General features: G+C 42.1%; 1 protein-coding gene across 8 annotated transcripts in view; it reads left to right on the top strand.

Moving 5' to 3' along the window:
* Positions 1–20227, top strand: part of GRAMD2B (GRAM domain containing 2B) — a 121655-nt gene that overhangs the window by 33374 nt on the left and 68054 nt on the right. For 4 of the 8 annotated variants that reach the window (XM_004008666.5, XM_060415655.1, XM_012178205.4 and 1 more), the window contains exon 1: positions 13179–13387. The exons of the other annotated variants lie outside the window; for them this stretch is intronic. In XM_004008666.5, coding sequence (XP_004008715.2) covers positions 13305–13387 — 83 coding nt within the window. In that variant the 5' untranslated portion in view covers positions 13179–13304. Of the gene's footprint in view, positions 1–13178; positions 13388–20227 lie in introns of those variants that run through there. 8 annotated transcript variants of the gene reach the window in all.

Below are 20227 nucleotides of genomic sequence, written 5' to 3'. Positions count from 1 at the left end.
TAAGGCTTTTACAGTGGCAAAGACATCTGAGAGAGAGAGAGGGGGAAAAAAAAAAGGATGACCTAGAGATTATAGCTGAGTTCCAGCAAGTTAAACATATCAAAGCCACTGATACAAGGATGCAGCCTTAGCTTCTGACATGAGGAAAACAACATGAAGAGGATTGAGAACTCAGAGGAAGAGAAACATCTATAGCTTTTGTAAATCCATCTAGCATGTGACATAATACTCCACACACTGTCTTTAAATACTGAGAGCTGATCAACTAAGGGAGGGCAATACTCTCATTTGTGAAGATATTATCTTGCTCAGTAATAATGTAATAAGGATCATCAGTAATTTATATAACTTGAGTGCTTACTATGTACCTGGCAATGTGTGCTAATTCCTTTATATATATTTGCTCTTTAAATTCCCCAATGATCCTTCAAGATAATTTAACTTCTGTTCCCATTCTTTCCCCACAGATAAGGAAATTGAGGCTTAGAGGAGGTTAAGGTCTTGGTCCAGGATGTATGGTGCATACTAGGACTCTAAGATCCGTCTGACTCTTAGCCGGTCTCTGATTTTACACTACATCCACCCCTCCTGAAACTGCAAATGATAGTCATTGAGTCATGTCCAACTACTTGCAACCCCATAGACTGTAGCCCATCAGGCTCCTCTGTCCTTGGAATTCTTCAGGCAAGAATACTGTGTGGGTAGCCATTCCCTTCTCCACCCCTCCTGCTGCTGCTGCTGCTGCTGCTGGTGCTGCTAAGTCACTTCAGTCGTGTCCGACTCTGTGCGACCCCATAGATGGCAGCCCACCAGACTCTCCCATCCCTGGGATTCTCCAGGCAAGAACACTGGAGTGGGTTGCCATTTCCTTCTCCAACGCATGAAAGTGAAAAGTGAAAGGGAAGTCGCTCAGTTGTGTCTGACTCTTTGCGACCCCATGGACTGCAGCCTACCAGGCTCCTCTATCCATGGGATTTTCCAGGCAAGAGTACTGGAGTGGGTTACCATTGCCTTCTCCCTCTCCACCCCTCCTAGGGCTCTTTAATTGGGGATAAACTCATTCAACTAGCTCAAACAAGGGATATGTTTACTGACAGGATAGCATGGGAAAACCCTTAGATATCAAGGGCAGAAAAGCAAATACTGTAGGACCAACCATCTAGGGCAGGCAACTGAGAAGCTAGGAACCAAAACCATTCCCAACAGCTCTCATCTCCTATTTCTTTGCAGTGTCTACTGCAATTTTTTACAATATATTTTTGAAACCTGGGGACTTGGGATTCTACACCACCATGTATTTCCAATGTCTAAACTCCCTCTACTATGTCATTTAAAAAAACACACATTTTTGATACGGAGGAAGGGTGAACTTTACATTTTGTTGACTACTACTCAAACTAAAAATTAAATTCTGATTTTAATTAGTCTGTGATCTTAACGCATAGGAAAACATTCTCTTTTCATCTGGTTTGCTTTTAAAAGTAGAAACGAATGCAAAGAAGCACAAAGTCCTACCGGAAGGAAGTCAAGGCCCTAGCTTCCCACAGGAAATAGGTTTCCATAATTACTCTCTCCTCCTGAGAGAGTAAAAAATTAATTTATTTAAAATTGGCATTTTGCAATGGGTAAATGCAACATTTCTGTGTAAAAGGTGTTTTTTTCCCTCATTCTTACAGTCAATCTGTGTAAAGCAGAAAGTGATGAAGCTATAACTGTGAGATTTAGGGTCGTTCCCTTGAGGCCAGCGTTGTTACTTCAATGCCATGTTCCATGAATAGATCCACATTCCAGCTCCAAGCACAGTGCTTGGACTAGAGCCCAGTCCTCCTGCCTTCCAGCCTAGAGCCCTTTCAACAAGTTGTGCAGATGTCTGGGGGTGGAGGAAGGGGTGACTGATGTGTGACCCAAGAAGCAAGAACCTGAAGAATCAAATGTCCATCTCCTGCCCCTCCCATGACTTTACATCATGATGTTACTTGATCCAAGTGTCTTGTTGTGGTATATGAAGGTGAGCTTTGGACTAAGGTTTTGTATGTGCATGTTTTGTAAATATCTGTATAATGAACTTTCCCACCACACTGCAAACTCACAGCAAGCTGACTGTGTGACTACGTGCGTGCTCAGTCATGTCCGACTCTTTGGAACCCCATGGACTGTAGTCTACCAGGCTCCTCTGTCCATGGGATTCTCCAGGCAAGAATACCAGAGCGGGTTGCCATTTCCTTCTCCGGGGGAACTTCCTGACCCAGGGATCAAACCCGCATCTCTTTCATCTCCTGCATTGGCAGGAGGATTCTTTAATGCTAAGCCATCTGGGAAACCACACCTAGAATATAGCCTTGCACATAAAAGGCATCAAAAAAGTGTTGATTGGAGGGAAGGAAAAAGGAAAGGAGGACGGAAGGAAGGGACAAAGGAAGGACAGATAGACTGCACAATTTGCCTCAAATGTAGGTTCTGTTTATGAGTCAACCAAAAAGTAAAAGCAAAGTAAACTTGAAAGATAAACTTTATTTGCCTGAGGTGTTTTTTGTTTCTCCCATGCTCCTTCTTTGTCAGGTTATTAGTTAGATAAATTTTTTAAAATAAATAGTGCTACATGGAGAACAGATTGGAAGGAGAGATAACAAAATGCTAACAGGAATTGTCCCCAAAAATGAAGATATGTAAAAAAAGAATGAAAAGCCATCAAAAGTCTATGATATTGGTGACATTAAGAAAAAATGCAACTTGAAGAAACTACTTTAATAACAATTAAATGTTACCTGGCTTTGAAACAATGTGCTGATTGTGCTACATAGACTGCCTTGTCAAACATTTCACAGGGAGGGAAACAGAACATGCCAAGCCAGGGTGCAAGGAAAGAGAAAGGCCAGTCTGCACACTGATGGCATGGTCGTTAGTGCCCAAAACAAGGAAAGGAAGTAGCTGTATGAATGTTTCTCTAAGAAAACAGGAGTGATTCCATCCCTTTAAATTGTTGCCTGTGGGTTATAAACAGTGATTCTTGGACTTCCTCCAGACCTAGACCATCTGGGAGTCATGTGACCTCTCTGACCTGTTTGAAGCACTTGTACTCAGCTAGCAGACAAGTGAGAAGTAGCACAGGCCTAAGGTTTTCCTTCCTAGATTGGGAGGGAGGATTTAGAAAGGATTTAAGTTATATTTCTTTTCATGCACTCTTTTCTACCCCCTGCAAATTGAAAAAAAAAAAAGACTGATACTATTCAACATCAACATCTCGGGTGAACTGGAGTGTGGTTGAGAACCGCTGGCTGGAAACAATCATTCAATGATTCATTCATTCATCCAGCACGTATTTACTGAGCATCTGATGTGAACCAGGCACTGTGAATACAGTGGCTAACACAACAGACAAGTCCTTTATTTTTGAGAAGATTCCATTCAGGTAGGAGAGGACAGATAATAAACAAATGGGCAGAGAAGATAATATCTCTATGAGACCATCTCCCTCTACCCTTCTCTTCCCTCCTTTTACTCCAGGTGAGGTGTAGAACAATGACCTTCTTGCCCTTCCTCAAATATGCCAAGCTTAGTCCCACCTGGAGGCTTTCCCCACACCCTTCCCTCCGGCTGGTAAGCTTTGCCCCCAGATATCATATCCCTTCTGTCTTCCCCTCCTTCAAGTCTCAGCAGAGATGTCACCTGTTACAAAGGCTTCCTTGATCTTCCTATGTAAACCAGTCTTTGCTCTCTCCCACTAGACTGTAAGAGTCCCAGCAGTATGGGTTTTTCTTGTTTTGTCCATGTCCATATCTCTCAAGTTTAGAACAGTGCTGTTAGAAATGCCCATTTACCAACATGCCCAATGACAATGTATCTAGCCTCAGAGGACCTACTCTCTTATCTGCACTGTAGCAGCTGGTCTCCAAAGTTGGCCCACAGTGAACTGCACTCCTGGTATTCACACCTTGGGTAGTTCTTTTGCCTTGAACCTGAGCTGGCACTGTGCCTCATCTGTGACCAACAGAATGCAGCAGAGGTGACACCTGATGTCCCAGGCTATCGCATAGGAAGCCTTGCATATTCCCTCTTGATATCATGGAACACATATTCTGAAGGAAGCCAACTCCCAAGTTTAAAAGTCCGACTATATTGGGACTTCCACGTGTAAGAAAGCCCAATCTAACCACATGGCGGGCCAGGCAGAGAGACTCAAATGTTCAGCTAGTCCCCAGCCATTTCACCTATCTCAGTTGAAGCATGGATATGAGAGCTCACATCCATCAGCTGAACCTTCAAATGGCTCCAACCCTTGGGCCATCCGACTGCAGCTGCATGAGAGGCCCCAAATGGGAACTAGCCAGCTGAGCTCCATCAGTACACTGAACCATAAGAGAAAATAATACATATTGTTTTAAGCCACCAAGCTTTGAGGTGGTTAGTCATGCAGCAATAACTGCAGATAACTGTAAAATGCAGCCACCAAAGCCAGCTCCTGGTGGCTCAGTGGTAAAAAATCCACCTGTCAGTGCAGGAGACAAGGCTTCAATCCCTGATCCGGGACAACCCCACGAGCCGCGGAGCAGCTAAGCCCATGTGCCACAACTATTGAGCTTGTGCGCCACAACTCCTGAAGCCTGTGCGCCCTAGAGCCTGTGCTCCACAAGAGTAGCCACCACAGTGAGAAGCCTGGGTACAGTAACTGGTGAGCAGCCCCGACTCACCACAGCTAGAGAAAACCTTGTGCAGCAGCGAAGACCCAGCCCAGCCAGAATTAATAGAGAAAAATTTTGAATTCTTTAAAAAAAGATAGCTCTGGATTCATACATTATGTTCCCTGTAAGCATAACACATGTCTAAGGGTCCCTGGGCTTTGCCCACCCCCCACTCTTTAATAAGGCAGGTGCCTCTGCCATTAACAAGCTTTGTTTGCACTCTTCACTCTCTTATTCTCCTTTATAAGCACCCACTGGAGGTCAGAAAAGCTGGTTCTTCATCCTCATGGGACCACTGTAATTCTGGGTAAGTCACTAAACTCTAGTTCAGTTCAGTTCAATCACTCAGTCATGTCCGACTCTTTGCAACCCCATGGACTGCAGCATGCCAGGCCTCCCTGTCCATCACCAACCCCCAGAGCTTACTCAAACTCATGTCCATTGAGACGGTGATACCATCCAACCATCTCATCCTCTGTCATCCCCTTCTCCTCCCACCTTCAATCTTTCCCAGCATCAGGGTCTTTTCAAAAGAGTCAGTTCTTCACATCAGGTGGCCAAAGTATTGGAGCTTCCGCTTCAGCATCAGTCCTTCCAATGAATATTCAGGACTGATTTCCTTTAGGATGGACTGGTTGGATCTCTTTGCTGTTCAAGGGACTCTCAAGAGTCTTCTTCAACACCACAGTTCAAAAGCATCAATTCTTCGGTGCTCAGCTTTCTTTATGGTCCAACTCTCACATCCATACATGACTACTGGAAAACTATAGCCTTGACTAGATGGGCCTTTGTTGGCAAAGTAATGTCTCTGCTTTTTAATATGCTGTCTAGGTTGTTCATAGCTTTTCTTCCAAGGAGCAAGCATCTTTTAATTTCATGGTGACCGTCACCATCTGCAGTGATTTTGGAGCCCATGAAAATAAACTCTGTCACTGTTTCTATTGTTTCCCCATCTTTTTGCCATGAAGTGATGGGACCAGATGCTACGATCTTAGTTTTCTGAATGTTCAGTTTTAAGCCAACTTTATCACTCTCCTCTTATATGAAAAATCATAGTATGGGTTTGATTTTTTAACTCTGGGTAGTGTGTGATAGACAACCCTTTCCCCCCTCCCTCCAACTCGAACTAACACAAAACAGAAATCAGTGAAAGAGATACAAGTGGAAGAAAGCGTTCTGTTGGAAGCAGGACAGGCTATGTATTGTGTAGTGGTCAGAAGGAGAGACTGGAGTCGGAAGACCTAAGCTCAAATGCCAGCTCCTCCCCTCACCAGTCCGCCAGAACCCAGTGTGAAAAGCACTATACAGGGTGGTCTCAGAGGCCTCCCCACTTTACATGTTGTGGTTTTTAACATTTATCACACAGAAAATAGACACATAACTTCAGGGTAGATTTTAATTCATTATATGGTGTTACTTTATTTTCATTTATATAAGTATTTATTTATTATTACTTGTTTATGTGGCTGCACTGGGTCTTAGTCGCAGCGCATGGAATCTTTCAGTTGCAGCATTTGGAATGTTTTGTTGTGGCATGTGGGATCCAGTTCCCTGACCAGTATCAGACCTTGACCCCCTGCATAAGAGTGCAGTCAGTCACTAGACCACTGGGGAAGACCCTTCCTTTTTTTTTTTTCAATTTAAAAACAGAGTACTGAGCTGGAAGAGTTTTGTTATTGCTTCTGCTTTCTTATAGAAACAGATTTATACTAGTTTTTCCCAACCACTATCTGTCCCTAGAGCAGTAAGCCCTTACGATCTTGCCTGTTCATTTCAATACAAGTGCTAAACTTAGTTCTTGCCTCGTCCTTAGAAAAAGAAATTGAGTATTTCAAATTTCCCCATCTGCAGTATAACTTGACTTGGGAAATACTGGCTTAAAATCATTCTGTTTTATTTTTTAATTCATTCATTCATTTTGGGTTCCACTGGGTCTTCATTGCTGTGTGCAGGCTTTCTCTAGCTGCAGTGAGAAAGGGGGCTGTTCCTTGTTGTGGTTCACAGACTTCTCATTGCTGTGGCTTCTAGCATGGAGCACAGGCTCTAGGCACACAGGCTTCAGTAGTTCTGGCATTTAGGCCCAGTAGTTGCAGCTCTCAGACTGTAGAGCTCAGGCTCAGTAGCTGTGGCACAAAGGCCTTTGTTGCTCTTTGGCATGTGGGTTCTTCCCAGGCCAGGGATCAAATGTGTGTTCCCTGCGTTGGCAGGTGGATTTCTATTCACTGTACCACCAGGGAAGTCCCACTCTATTTTACTTTTTAAATATTTTCAAAGGTCTCTACAGGAGGAAATTTCATAGCCTATTATATACATTCCCACTCCAACATTTAATGAGTGTATTCATCAGGAAACTTTCTGTCATTTTTGACAAAAATCACTCAGTAAAGGTCCCCTTCACATAACACTTCTCAACTTTCATATAAGTTTTTTTTAAAGTCATATAATTAAGTTTTTCAGTGTCACTGTACTAGCGCACCTCTGAACTCTCTCCATCTTTTCCCATTTTTTCCTCTGCATAGTGACCTTAAATTGAAAACAGGAATGGTCTGAAGAGAGTTCCTAAAATTATTTGACTTGTGATGTATATTAAACACTATGCAGAGTTAAATTATTACAGCACTTCCAAGTTGCATATTGATAAGAGCATCAACATCTTCTAAGACAAACATCTTCAGACAATATGAATAAAATTACAGGCATGTGATGACACTTTACATGTGCTTATGAGTTCAGTTCAGTCACTCAGTCGTGTCCAACTCTTTGCGACCCCATGAATTGCAGCACACCAGGCCTCCCTGTCCATCACCAACTCCCAGAGTTCACCCAAACTCATGTCCATCGAGTCAGTGATGCCATCCAGCCATCTCATCCTCTGTCATCCCCTTCTCCTCCTGCCCCCAATCCCTCCCAGCATCAGACTTTTCCAATGAGTCAATTCTTCACATGAGGTGGCCAAAGTATTGGAGTTTCAGCTTTCGCATCAGTCCTTCCAAAGATATTGGCTAATAATTACATACCCTGCCCTGTGTTGTAAATTAGATAACTACTTGACCATACATTGCAACCAAATAGCCACTCAAATTTCCAAATCCATATTTGAACTCTGCCCCAAGACTATGGACAGATGTCCAGTGTATCTGATCATGTTAAAAGCAGACCACAATCTGATCAATATTTGACTGAAGAAAAACTGTACAACTTGAAAGTTTCGAGTTGAGTTTTATTTGAGGATCTTACTGAGGACTATGTCCCAGAAGACAGTCTCTCATAGCAAAGAGAGATAGAGGAGGCGACAAAGGAGCCAAGATATATACGAGTTTTTGCTGGGGGAAAAAAAAATATGCAGTCAAATATCAAAAAATCACTGCTAAGCACAAATAATAGATATCTGAATGTTTTAAATGTTTTTCTATGTGTGGGAAGATATAAGACTCAGTTCATTAAAATTATTCCTTAGATATGTATGCATCTTAACTATCTAGTATCTAGGACCAGCTTCCAAAGTACAAAAAATCTTCCTAATTTTCTCTATCCTGAATTCCCCTCAGGGTGCACCATCGATGGGTACCTGGAGTGGCTAATGGCTTGATCCTTGTAGAAAAGAGATGATGGGCAACATACTTTGATTAGGAAATGTCAGGCAATGTTCTCTGTTCACAATATTCTAAGCTATTGAATGGAAACCCCTATATCCTGAAAGGTGATAGGTTAGGCATTTTCTGCTTGAACTGCTTCAATACCTGGAAAAAGTATCAGCTAGAATTTTTCTTTGATATCAGAAAGAAGAAATTCTGTTCCCAGAGGCTTGTAGGAAGGAAAACAGAGGGTAGAGCTTTTTTCCCACTGGTGTGAAACCAAAGAGTATCCCAAAATGTATTTTAGACATAATCTTATGTCTGTTTTATCACGCTATAATTAAGTTTCCCCTATTGTTTCACTGCTGTGCATGCTCAGCCGCTCAGTTGTGTCTGACTCTTTGCGACCCCCTGGACTGTAGCCCACCAGGTTCCTTTGTCCATGGAATTTCCCAAGCAAGAATACTGGAATGAGTTGCCATTTCCTTCTCCAGGGCATCTTCCTGATCCAGGAATCGAACCTGGGTCTCCTGCATTGGCAGGAGGATTCTTTACCACTGAGCCACCAGGGAAGCCCTATTGTAGAACAGCTCCCAGAATAAACAAATTATGAAGCTGTGACAGCATCATTTACACTTAATCAAATGCCACTAAGTAAAATAATGTCATTTACTAGCTCCTTTCTTTTCTTAAAATTCATTTGGCTTCACCAGGTCTTAGTTGCAGCACACGGGATCTTTGTTGTAGGATCCAGAATCTAGTTGCCTGATCAGAGATCAAGCCCAGGCCCCTTGCACTGAGAGCAGGGAGTCTTAGCCACTGGACCACGAGGGAAGTCCCCCAGCTCCTTTCTAATTCCTCCCCACTCTATCAACTATTTTCCCCACCTGCTCTTCCTCAAATCCCTCCCTTACCCCTACCTTTCTCTCCCTTTCTCACTTAAGATCACACTTCTGGAATTCCTCATCTCAGGCACTGAGGAACACATTTCAGGGCAACTGAGTGCTCCGTAGTTCAACTGTAAGCCTGTGTGGGGAAGCTATAAACACTTGCCTATATTCATACATCAGAAGAGACCTGACCATGGTTTTGGAAAAGGTTGAACCTAGAACTACCAAAAGACCCAGCGTTTCACTCCTAGGTATATGCCCCAAAGAACTGAAAGTAGGGACTCAAACAAATATTTGTACATCAGTGTTCATTCCAGAATTATTCACAATAGCCAAAAGGTAGAAACAATCCACGTGTTCCAGGGATGAATGAATAAACAAGTGTGGAATATGCATATACAATCAAATATTATTTAACAACAACAAAAAAGAGAATAAAATACCAATAAATGCTACAGTTTGGATGGACCTGGAAGCATTATGCTTCATGAAATAAAGCAGACACAGAAGGAAAAATATTGTCTGATTACACTTTCATGAAGGCCCCAGAATAGAGAAATTCATAGTGACAGAAAATAGAATAGACGTTACCAAGGCCTGGGAGAAGGTGGGATGGAGGAATTATTGCTGAATAGATATAGTTACGTTGGGGTGATTGTTTTAAGTTTTGGGTCTAGATGGTGGTGATGGTTACATACATCATGAATATGATGTCCCTAAATTGTACACTTACCAATGCTTAAAATGTTATGTTACATAGCTTTAACAGCAATAAAAAAAAATACTGAGGGGGCTGAAAAGTCATTTCTGATCTGAATCCTGCAGTGAGGGTGACTTGAAGTACACCTGAGTTTTAATGAGACAGTCACTACCCAGAGTTTGGGATGGTGACAACCTCCTCTATATTCTAAATCCACTCCCATCCCAAGTAGGATGGTGAACTAGAGAAGGGACCGGAAGCCTGAAGGCATGAGTAATATCTCCAAGCCTCTGGGTCACCCAGAGCCTTCCCCACCCTGCCCAGCGAGGCTTGTGCAGAAAAAAAAAACAGGGAGAGAGAGAGATCTGACCAAGCCAACTCAAATGGAATTTCTGTAAACTTTTTTCTTTTCCTTACTTTTCAAGTGTCATGAGAATCATTTTTGGAGCAAGAAGGTCACAAAAAGATGGTTTTGTCCTCTCAGCTACTAAACATAGAGGGAATAGGAAAACTTCGAAAAGCACTTTCACTTTCAAAATGTTTGAGGTTATTTAGAAGGGTAGGTTTTGTTTTCTTTTTATACACACATTGTTGACTGAAAGAAGTGCACAACCTAAAAGTTGAGAATTATATTGTATTCCATGGAATGGGAGACAGTTTCTCAGACTGCTCTGAGGGACTGTTCCAAAGAGGTAAGGGGGGAGCCAGGTTATAGTTTTTGCAAAAAACAAAAACAAAGCCCTAACAACACAGGTAGTTTAACCAAAAGATTACTGTTAAAGAAAGCCAGAAACTTCAAATGAATAAATTTAGCATTTTTCTATGTAAGGGAAGATGCAAGAATCTGGGTTTATTGAAATAATACCTTTGATGTGCACGTTAACTGTCTACGGCCAGTATCCTGTTTCTCTCTATCGTGAATCCCTTCAGGGTGCACAGTGGTGGGTAGCTCCAGTGGCTTGTTGGCAGGCGACATTTTTCCTACACAAATAAATGCTATGATTGCCTACTCTTTGTAATTATTCGTAAATCTAAAATCATTTTTAAAAGAAAAATTGAAAGCAGCCCCAGAGCATAGAGTCAGTCATTTTTTTTTTCCAGCCATAAAGTTAAACCTCCAACAATAAGGTTTTATATTAGTTTTTCTTAATCCTAACTACTCTGTAGTAAATCAGAAATCTACCAACACATACCTTATTTGCTATCGTTTCATCAGCTGGGCGCATAGTAGGCAAGTTGCTGGTGAGATTGTGATGGCTGCTTCTCCATCCTCCTCTCTGCCCTCATCAACTAGGAAGGGTTAACCAGGCAACCAGCTCATATCACCTCTGCTGCACAACCTAAAAGTTGAGAATTATGTTTTATTTGGCAGCCTTAAGCCCAGCAGACAGCCTTTCAGATAGTACTATAATTTGCCATTCTGAAATGTATCCATTTGGCATGCAGATTATTTCAAGCTAAAAATAATCAAGGCTCAAAAGATTGGAGAAGAATCTTTGACCTCTCATCTAACTGCCAAAAAAAATTTATCTAGAAGACCTGATCCAGGAAGGGACTTGTCACTGAAGATTACTACAGTATAATGCAAACTAGGTATGTACACAGGGAGGAACCTAAGCAGAGTCTGTTTGTTAAAATTCCTCTCTGTGTTCCATTGTTTCTGTTTGGCCCAGCAAACATTTTATCAAACATTTGCTCATTTTCATCTTTTTGTGAATGGCCTTCCTTCCCTTTTGTGGATGAGAATGTTGCCTGCCGTATCAGTAAACAACAGATATTAAAGCCCCATCAAGTCATCAACCACATGGCACCCACAACTGTGCATCCTGATGGGAGTTAGGATGGAAAAAAGGACACTGGCCCTAGACAGTTAAGGTGGATATCAAGGAACGATTTCAATAAACACAGAGTCTTGCCTCCCCCCATACATAGAAAAGTGCTAAATTCATTAACTGAGATGTCTGTTTTTGCTTTGCATGCTAAGGCACTTCAGCTGTGTCCAACTCTTTGCCACTCTACCAACTGTAGCCCGATAGGCTCCTCTGTCCATGGCATTCTCCAGGCAAGAATACTGAAGAGCATTGCCATGCCCTCCTCCAGGGGATCTTCCATCCCACCCAGGGATGGGAGCCACCTCTCTTGTTTCCTGCATTGGCAGGCGGGTTCTTTACCACTAGCGCCACCTGGGAAGCTCAATTATTCTTTGATTACTAGTCATCTTTTAAGGTTTTTGTTGCCAAAACTCCTATATATCCCAGCTCTTCCCTTACTTCAGGTCAGTCTTATAGTACTATCTGAAAGGCTGTCTGTTGGGCTTAAGTCTGCCAAATAAAACATAATTCTCAACTTTTAGGTTTTGCAGGTTTGGGGTTTTTTTTTTTTTTTTTTTCCAGTTGACACTTTGAAGTCCCAAATCCCTGCCTGCCCCATTCTCTTTTCTCAGGTGGCTCATAAGCCTCAATTGCTTAACATGTCCTTGGGTGACATATGTTTGGGCAGTTCCCTGAACACAGGTAATTAAATTTGATCTTATCCTGTTCATCTATCTCAGTTCAGTGTAATTCTTCAACTAGCCAGAAGAACCTAGAAGGGCAGAGGAAAGTTTTTTCTTTCCTCTCTCTACTAAGTGGATGTTTAGAATAATGCCTGGAACACGGTAGCTCTCAAAGTTCCTTAAATGAGTAAGTGGATGCTCCAAACACAAAACTTCAGACAGAATCAGCAAGATGGGGAAGAAGAGGCATTCATTTCATTGGCTGGGCGCACAGTAGGCAAGTTGCTGGTGAGATTGTGATGGCTGCTTCTCCATCCTCCTGTCTGCCCTCATCAACTAGGAAGGGTTAACTAGGTAACCAGCTCATATCACCTCTGCTGCACTACCGACCTATTGCTTGAGCTCTGTCAGGCAGTCCTCAAGAAGGCTACACCCTGCTTGAATAATTTGGGCTGGGGAACAGGCCAGCCCACCCAGCGCATCCCTGCGCGAAAACCCCTATGGTTTCCTGTATCTACAGCTGGTTGCCCACTGTTCAACCTCCGTAGTTAGTCTAGATAAGAAAAAAAAAAAAAAAAAAGGCCCAGTTTCCTAGGAGGCTGCTTATAGGGCGCCGGGTTAGGCAAATGTTTCACCTGCTTGGCCAATTAGCTTCCTCTCCCAGAAAGACGAGTTCTACAGGTTTCCTTTTTCTCTCCCTCTGCCTCCTGGGTTGGGAGGAGAGGCTGTCACTTCGCTTCGACCCTCCCCTTCCCTCCCTCCCGGCTCGGCCCCTCTCGCCCCGACCAATCGCGCCGGCCCGGACGTGTCCAGGTTGGCGGCCCCCGGCGCGGGCGGCCCGGATGCGCCGAGCGGCCCAGGGCGCAGGGGAGGGCGCGGCGGGCTCGCGGGGCCTGCAGCCCGGACGGTGGGAGCCGGGGAAGCGGGGAGGAGACGGCGTGAAGGTGCCGTCCAGACGTGGCCCTGATGACCGAACTACAGCAGGATGTGGACGACGCGAAGTCTGCCAAAGTGCTGGGGAAGAGGGAGAGCAAAGTTGGCTCAGCCCAGTAAGTATCCTCTGCTGGACCCAGCCGGGGCGGGAGGACGCGCGCAGCCCAAACTTCTCCGCCAGGGGCGAGTTGGAAGCGGACACGGCTTTCTGGAGCTTTAAACGTGGACAGACTTGTGCTTGAACTCTTTCTGTGGCGCCCGGTCTCTTTTTTTGCCCCCGATTCTATAGTAGAGAAAAGGCAAGGCAGAGTTTTCTGGAATGCACTGCAGCATGCATTCCCGCGGGGCTGGGAATTATTTGAGCCGAAAGCACCGTTGGTGTTTTATAAATCCCGAGGGAGGTCTGGGGCGAACTTTCAGATTTCCAAGCCAAGTCGAGAAACAGCGCTTCACATTTATTCTAATTGTCTTACTCTTAATGACGCGTGTGGAGATGCGGTGTCCCGTAGATGGCATCTCATCAGTGGCTTCACAACGATGCGTATTATGTGATTGTGACTCGGACGTGAGGGTGTTTTTCCCTCATCCCCTTCCCTGTTTATCCTCTAGAGACCGCAGAAATAGTGGAAAACATGAAACACGTTTTATTTCCCCCCCTCAAAGACTGCCTGCCTGCCTTTGTTGGATACTTAACACAAACTTGTTACACACTTTTAAAAACTGTATAAAAAGGGAGGATGCGGGGGTGGGGTCGGGAAGCACAATGAAAGTATAACAAAATAAAACACAACAAATATTGGACGGTGACTGCCCTCTTAAAGGACTCTTGTGGGTAATAGGATTTGCACATCTTTTGACCTGTAAACTCTTCTGGTTTAAGAAACTGAAAACTCAAATATTTGGTCACAAGGATTGGCTTCGTGTAACATTTATCTCGTGTACTTAAAAAAAAAAAAATCCAGAAGTATGGTTGTTGTATGCCTGTTATTCCCAAACTCTGCTTTTAAAAAGGAGAAGAATCTTTATTTGCTTATTTTCTACATCACTATAACATTAAGTAGGAGTAAAGTAAATATCTAAATATCTAAATAAGCCCAGTTTTACTTTTTATGGTACCAAGCTGTTGGGTATCTAAAATGTCTTATTGATACTAATATAAAAAGGTGACACACTTTTTAATAGTAAAGATTCAATCCAAAAACAAAGAAAAGATTTTAAAAATCCAATCCGCATCATTCATTATTTCAGCACTTACTGGTTTTTTTAAAAACACAGCCTGGTTCAACATAAAGATGTGCATTTGCAGAAGCGTATTCCACCTATTTATTGAACTTTGAGCTGACCTTTTAGAAAAAAGAATAGCTTTTATTCACTGCTTTGATTTGTGGTTTCAAACGCTTTGGTCACATTCTCTTCCAGTGTCTGCTTTCTTTGGCTTCTCTTACATTTTCCCCTGATCTTTGTCAACTTAAGCTGATGTTCTTTCCTCTCTACTGATTGAAAAAAGATGATTGAGGGAAAATTTCCTATAGGTATAACTCTCACAACATATTCTTATTTCCTCACTCCAAAATAAAGTCCTTATTTTATACTAATAATTCAAACCCAAGAAAAAGATGAACTAGCAAGTGATGTAGATTTCCCTTGTATTTAATCATTCTTTTATAAACTTTACTTCCCTGAATAAGAGGTGTCACCATTTCATAGATGTCTGAGGTGGTAATTGGCACAGGGAAGACTGGAACTCTAAACTCTTAGTTCAGAACTCATCCAAAGGCAGTATTTATGTCCAGCTACACAAGGCAGAATGAGTCAAGTCTACCCCACAGATCTTAAGTTTTAAGTTGTCACATTCCCGGTCCTTTAGGTACTCAGTCAAGGAGTTCATTCTGATTGATTGAAAACATCTATTATAGACTAAATATCTGCTATTTAGACTAATTTAGTTAAACTAAAACTCTTTAGATATTGAGAAAATAATTATGTAGAATATAGGCACAACAGCACTGAAACTCAAGGCCCCAAACGGCCAGCCCCTTCCTTTGGAACATTCCATTGCACAAATTCCTTTCAGTTCTATAAATATTGGAATACTTACTATTTCTTCAATAATAGTGGGGAATATAAGAATGAATGTGAATTGGTATCCATCCTTCTGTACCTCCAAGCGTAGCGTTGAGGGGAAGCACATGTGTATATTACCATTAAACACAAAAGAATCTATAAAAAGTTTGGTCTACAACTGAATCTTCTCCACAGTTCAGATGTTTATCCATTTGGCAGTCGTTGGTTTATTGGATGTTTGGTTTGCTTTTCCCAACAAAGTGGTAATTCCTAGATCCATTGAAGTCGCTTCTGATTCAGTCTAAGATTTTAGACACCATTTTATTCTGAGCTCTTAACCTCTTGCTTTGGTAACACAATAAATATTTAAAGACACAGGTAGTTATATTATCACAGTGATATTGGTGTGATAATTCCATATTTGAAATCATGGTGACATTTTTATGCTTGGAAACTCAGTCTAACTTCTCAATTTTGAATTTCCTATTTTAGATTAATTATCACTAAACTCCAAGTTGTTGAAACCTGGGTGTCCCAAGGGACATTTTCTTCAAGAGTGTTAGAATGGCTTGCTCCCTCCCCAGTCTCTACATCTGTAACTTCACCCACATGAGCCTCATCACCTAAGACCTTAGCCTCTTAATTAATAATAGATGGCCAATTATGGAGAATGCCTGCTATGTTACAGGCCATGTGCTCAAAACTTCACAATCATTTTCATACAAATTCAGATCGACACTATGATTATGGCCGTTTTTAAATAGTAACATTAAAACTCTGAGAAGTAACTAGGCAGGCAGAGACACAGTTAATAAGAGAACAGCTCATACTCAAGTCCAGGACTCCTCTAAGTCTAGAGCCTGAACTTGAATAGTATAGTACATTCCTATACTGCGGAAACTTTGATGGCCCTCTAGGACCTACTCTAAGAAACAGGCTCCTCTGCCAAGAATTTAAGATCCTTGATGATCTGGACACACATAGACCATTTCCTAATACACGTTTCCTAGTACTAGTCAGCTTGCACGGAAAGCTTGCACCGATTCTGCAACCAACGATCACAGCAGCAACGCTGTAATTCAGAGGTGATAATGCAGAAGAATAAATAGTATTTAGTCGTAGTACTGAATCAAGCTTCCTCATCCTTCCCTCCTCCTCAGGTCTATTGCTTTGATCAAACAGTGTGCTCTCTTCTTTCTCAAGATACTTCTGTAAATCAGCTCGAGCTTTCCTTCATTTAAAGCCTCTCCTATCACTGGCCACAGTCTCCTCTTTCTTACCAGTGCTCACTTTGTATGTATGTGGTCAGCCCAGAAACGTGAGCTGCTATTGTTATTAATTTTTATTAATAGTTAATGTTTATATAACATTTAGTATGTACAGAGTACTGCTTTGTTAACATATGTTAATTCAGACACTAGTCCAGTGTACCTTAGTTAACTGTCCCCAAATAAATTGCAAACTCCAGTCACATTTTTTTTGTATTGAATTTCTTGAAGAACTTGGCAAATAATCACTTTCAGTAACTATCTGTTGATGAGCTATGAAGGCTAAGACCCATCCCACCTACTTAAGGTATGTAATATGCTTATAGCTGACTTTCAGTTTGACTATCTCAGGGGAAATTATACTTTTAATCAAATTTCTGTCAGTAGCAGGAAAATTTTTAGATACCTTTACTTGCCTGAGAGCTGTGGCTTATTTATTCATCTTTGTGCTAGAAGTGAGACTACACATTTACTTACCACCAAAGTACATATTTGACTTAAAAAATAACACCTCTCCCCCTTTTTTTTAACCAAGAATTGGTAGTTTTCGCTGCATATTTCTTTTTGAGAGCCTAGTTTTTCTCTGCTTTATCTTTTTCATTCTTGATTTCTTTCATGTTCACAATACATAGATATTTCTAACATTGACTAACTTTTTTAGATGTACTTTTATTTCTTAAAGTCTCTGATGGATCTAATTTAGTAATGGCCTAGTTACTTTTAGTGAATTTCAAAAAGTGTCTAAAACTAATACATAATTCTGGGCAGTTGATTCATATTTCAAATAATGAATTACATCACATATAATATATACTTGTAATACAATTTGTTTTTTTCAATACTAATTTTTTTAGTACACAGCTGTTGATTTATTTTTGGCTGCCCTGGGTCTTTGTTGATGCGTGCAGGCTTTCTCTAGTTATGGCGTGCAGGCGCTACTCCCTAGCTGCAATGTGCAGGCTTCTCATTGCAGTAGTGGTTTCTCTTGTTGCAGAGCACAGGCTCTAAAGCAGTGGGCTTAGCTGCTCCTTGGCATGCCCATATGAGCAGGGATCTAACCTGTGTGCCCTGCATTGACAGGGAATTCTTAAATACTGGACCACCAGGGAAGTCCCTGCAGTTTGAATTTTAAGCATTTAAGCTTTAATACCTTAGGACATAACAATTCTAGAAATTTATTCAGTTTCTTATATGTGGAGAAAAAGAAGGTAAATGAAAGAAAAAGTGAAAGTGAATTCGCTCAGTCGTGTCCGACTCTTTGCGACCCTATGGACTGTAGCCTACCAGCCTCATCCATCCATGGGATTCTCCAGGCAAGAATACTGGAGTGGATTGCCATTTCCTTCTTTCTCCAGGGGATCTTCCTGACCCAGGGATCGAACCTGGATCTCCCACATTGCAGGCAGACTCTTTAACCTCTGAGCCACCAGGGACGTATGCAATATAAGCATTTTTACCTTAAAAGGAAGTTCTCTGGGATTATCAAGAAATAATAATTATTTGCAAGATATACTTTAACTTTAGAGACTTCAAGTTAAAATAAATTACCTGTAATGAAGGCATTTGTCTTCCAATTACACTGTCCTTGTGGGTACTTAACAAAAAGAATAAGGGTTGCAGTCGGGGCTTGATCTTGCATTGGAAGCAAGAGGAGTAAAGATGAATACGTATTGAGTATAGCTTGATTTCTTAGTGCTTTCTTAACTCCAGACTTTGAAAGTGCCTATTTAGTAAGAAAATCTCTATAATTATCTGTATATTATATGTCTTCCCATAGATGTGTATACTTTTTTTCTTTTTTAATTCTAATTTTCAGGTAACTCTGACAGGTTATCCATGCTACTTTTTAATATAAACTTCTGGATAAGAGGAAAAAATTACAACGTATTAGAAAATATTTATATTAAGGTACAGTGCTTAATTGAGGAGTTTGAAAAAATGGAGAAAAATAAACAGTGTTCTAGTCTGAACTGTTTTGAAAAGAAATTTAATGACCCAGATCATCTCCATAGTTAATAGAAATTGCTAATTTGTCAAGGCAGTACAAAGAAAGATTAAGAACGCAGGCTCTAGAAAACGAAGGTTTGAAATATGACTTTCTTGTCTTCTAGGAATGTGACCCTGGCAGTGTTACTTAGCCCCTCCAAGCTTTGTTATATAAAGAATAATGAAATCAGCTTTGGGAATTTCCTGGCAGTCCCGTGGTTGGAACTCCAAGCTTCCACTGCCCCAGAGCACAGGTTCAGTCCCTGGTCAGGAGACATCCAACAAACCCCATGGCATGGCAAAAAATAAATAAAGTCAGCTGTTTCATATAGGTTTACTTTGAGGTTTAACTGGGAAATGTCAGAAACTCATTTCACCTAGTTCCTGAACTGGTTGTGAGTGAAGTCGTGTCCAACTGTTTGCGACCCTGTGGACGGTAGCCCACCAGGCTCCTCCGTCCATGGGATTCTCCTGAAATGGTTAGTGTTCCAGAAACCATGTCGTCGTGCTTGCTGTTGAAGGTCTGGGACATGCTGTGGGGTGGGGAGGAAGGGTGACGTAAAATGTACTTAAACAAAATGGTCAAAATTCAAAAGCCCTAGATCTAACAGTCACAGGTACCAGTGTCCTGTTAAGTAAGCCTCTGTTCCAGCAACTAGACTTATCTGGCACTCATGATAGCCACTAAACATTACCATGAATCCAACTTGGCAGCTTGGCTTTTACTTTATGCTGAAAGGATCCCACGCCCTAACTCTTCAGTGGCCTGCCAGCTCATTTCCATGTTGCTTACTGATCTGGTGTTCTCCCATCTTCTATCAGGGCTTCAGGTGGCTCAGGGGTAAAAAATCCGCCTGCCAATGAAGGACGCACAAGAGTCGCGGGTTTGATCCCTGGGTTAAGAAGATTGCCTGGAGAAGGAAATGGAAACCCACGCCGATATTCTCGCCATGGCATCACAGAATCGGGCCAGTCTGAGCGCGCACACACGCACGCATCTATTGCCAGTGCGTTTCTCTCTGGCCCGCTGACTTACACATCCTGCGTCCTGGTTCTGAGCTTTTCTTTCATGGCTCCTCATCTTTTTTCCTTTGATAGGCAGGCAATATTAATAGATTGATTAATATAGGACGCTTGTAAGAGATGCAGGTGGGGAAGCTTTGCCTCCTGGCTCCTCATCTTTAAATTGCTGAGTTGTTTCCATTTGCTAAACTGCAGTAGACTTGTCCTTCAGCATCTTCCTAATTCTTTCAGTGCCCAGCATTGGGCATTTTACACATTTTCAAGTGCCATAAAGCACAGGTCCTCGAGAGACACTCCTCCACTGCCACTTGAATGACTTAAAGTGAATTCCTACTCCCTAAAGAAACGAGGGTATTTTTATCTATGCCTAAATTTGATTACTGGGGCTTCCCTGGTGGCTCAGAGGATAAAGCGTCTGCCTGCAATGCGGGAACCTGGGTTCGATCCCTAGTTCGGGAAGATCCTCTGGAGAAGGAAATGGCAACCCACTCCAGTATTCTTGCCTGGAGAATCCCATGGACGGAGGAGCCTGGCTGGCTACAGTCCACGGGGTCGCAAAGAGTCGGACACGACTGAGCGACTTCACTTTCACTTTCACCCTTAGAAGAGAAGCAG

Source organism: Ovis aries, chromosome 5 (assembly GCF_016772045.2).
Source record: "Ovis aries strain OAR_USU_Benz2616 breed Rambouillet chromosome 5, ARS-UI_Ramb_v3.0, whole genome shotgun sequence".
Lineage (NCBI taxonomy): Eukaryota > Metazoa > Chordata > Mammalia > Artiodactyla > Bovidae > Ovis > Ovis aries.
Note: the sequence above shows the minus strand (reverse complement) of the source record. Positions and strands in the feature narration are given on the sequence as shown.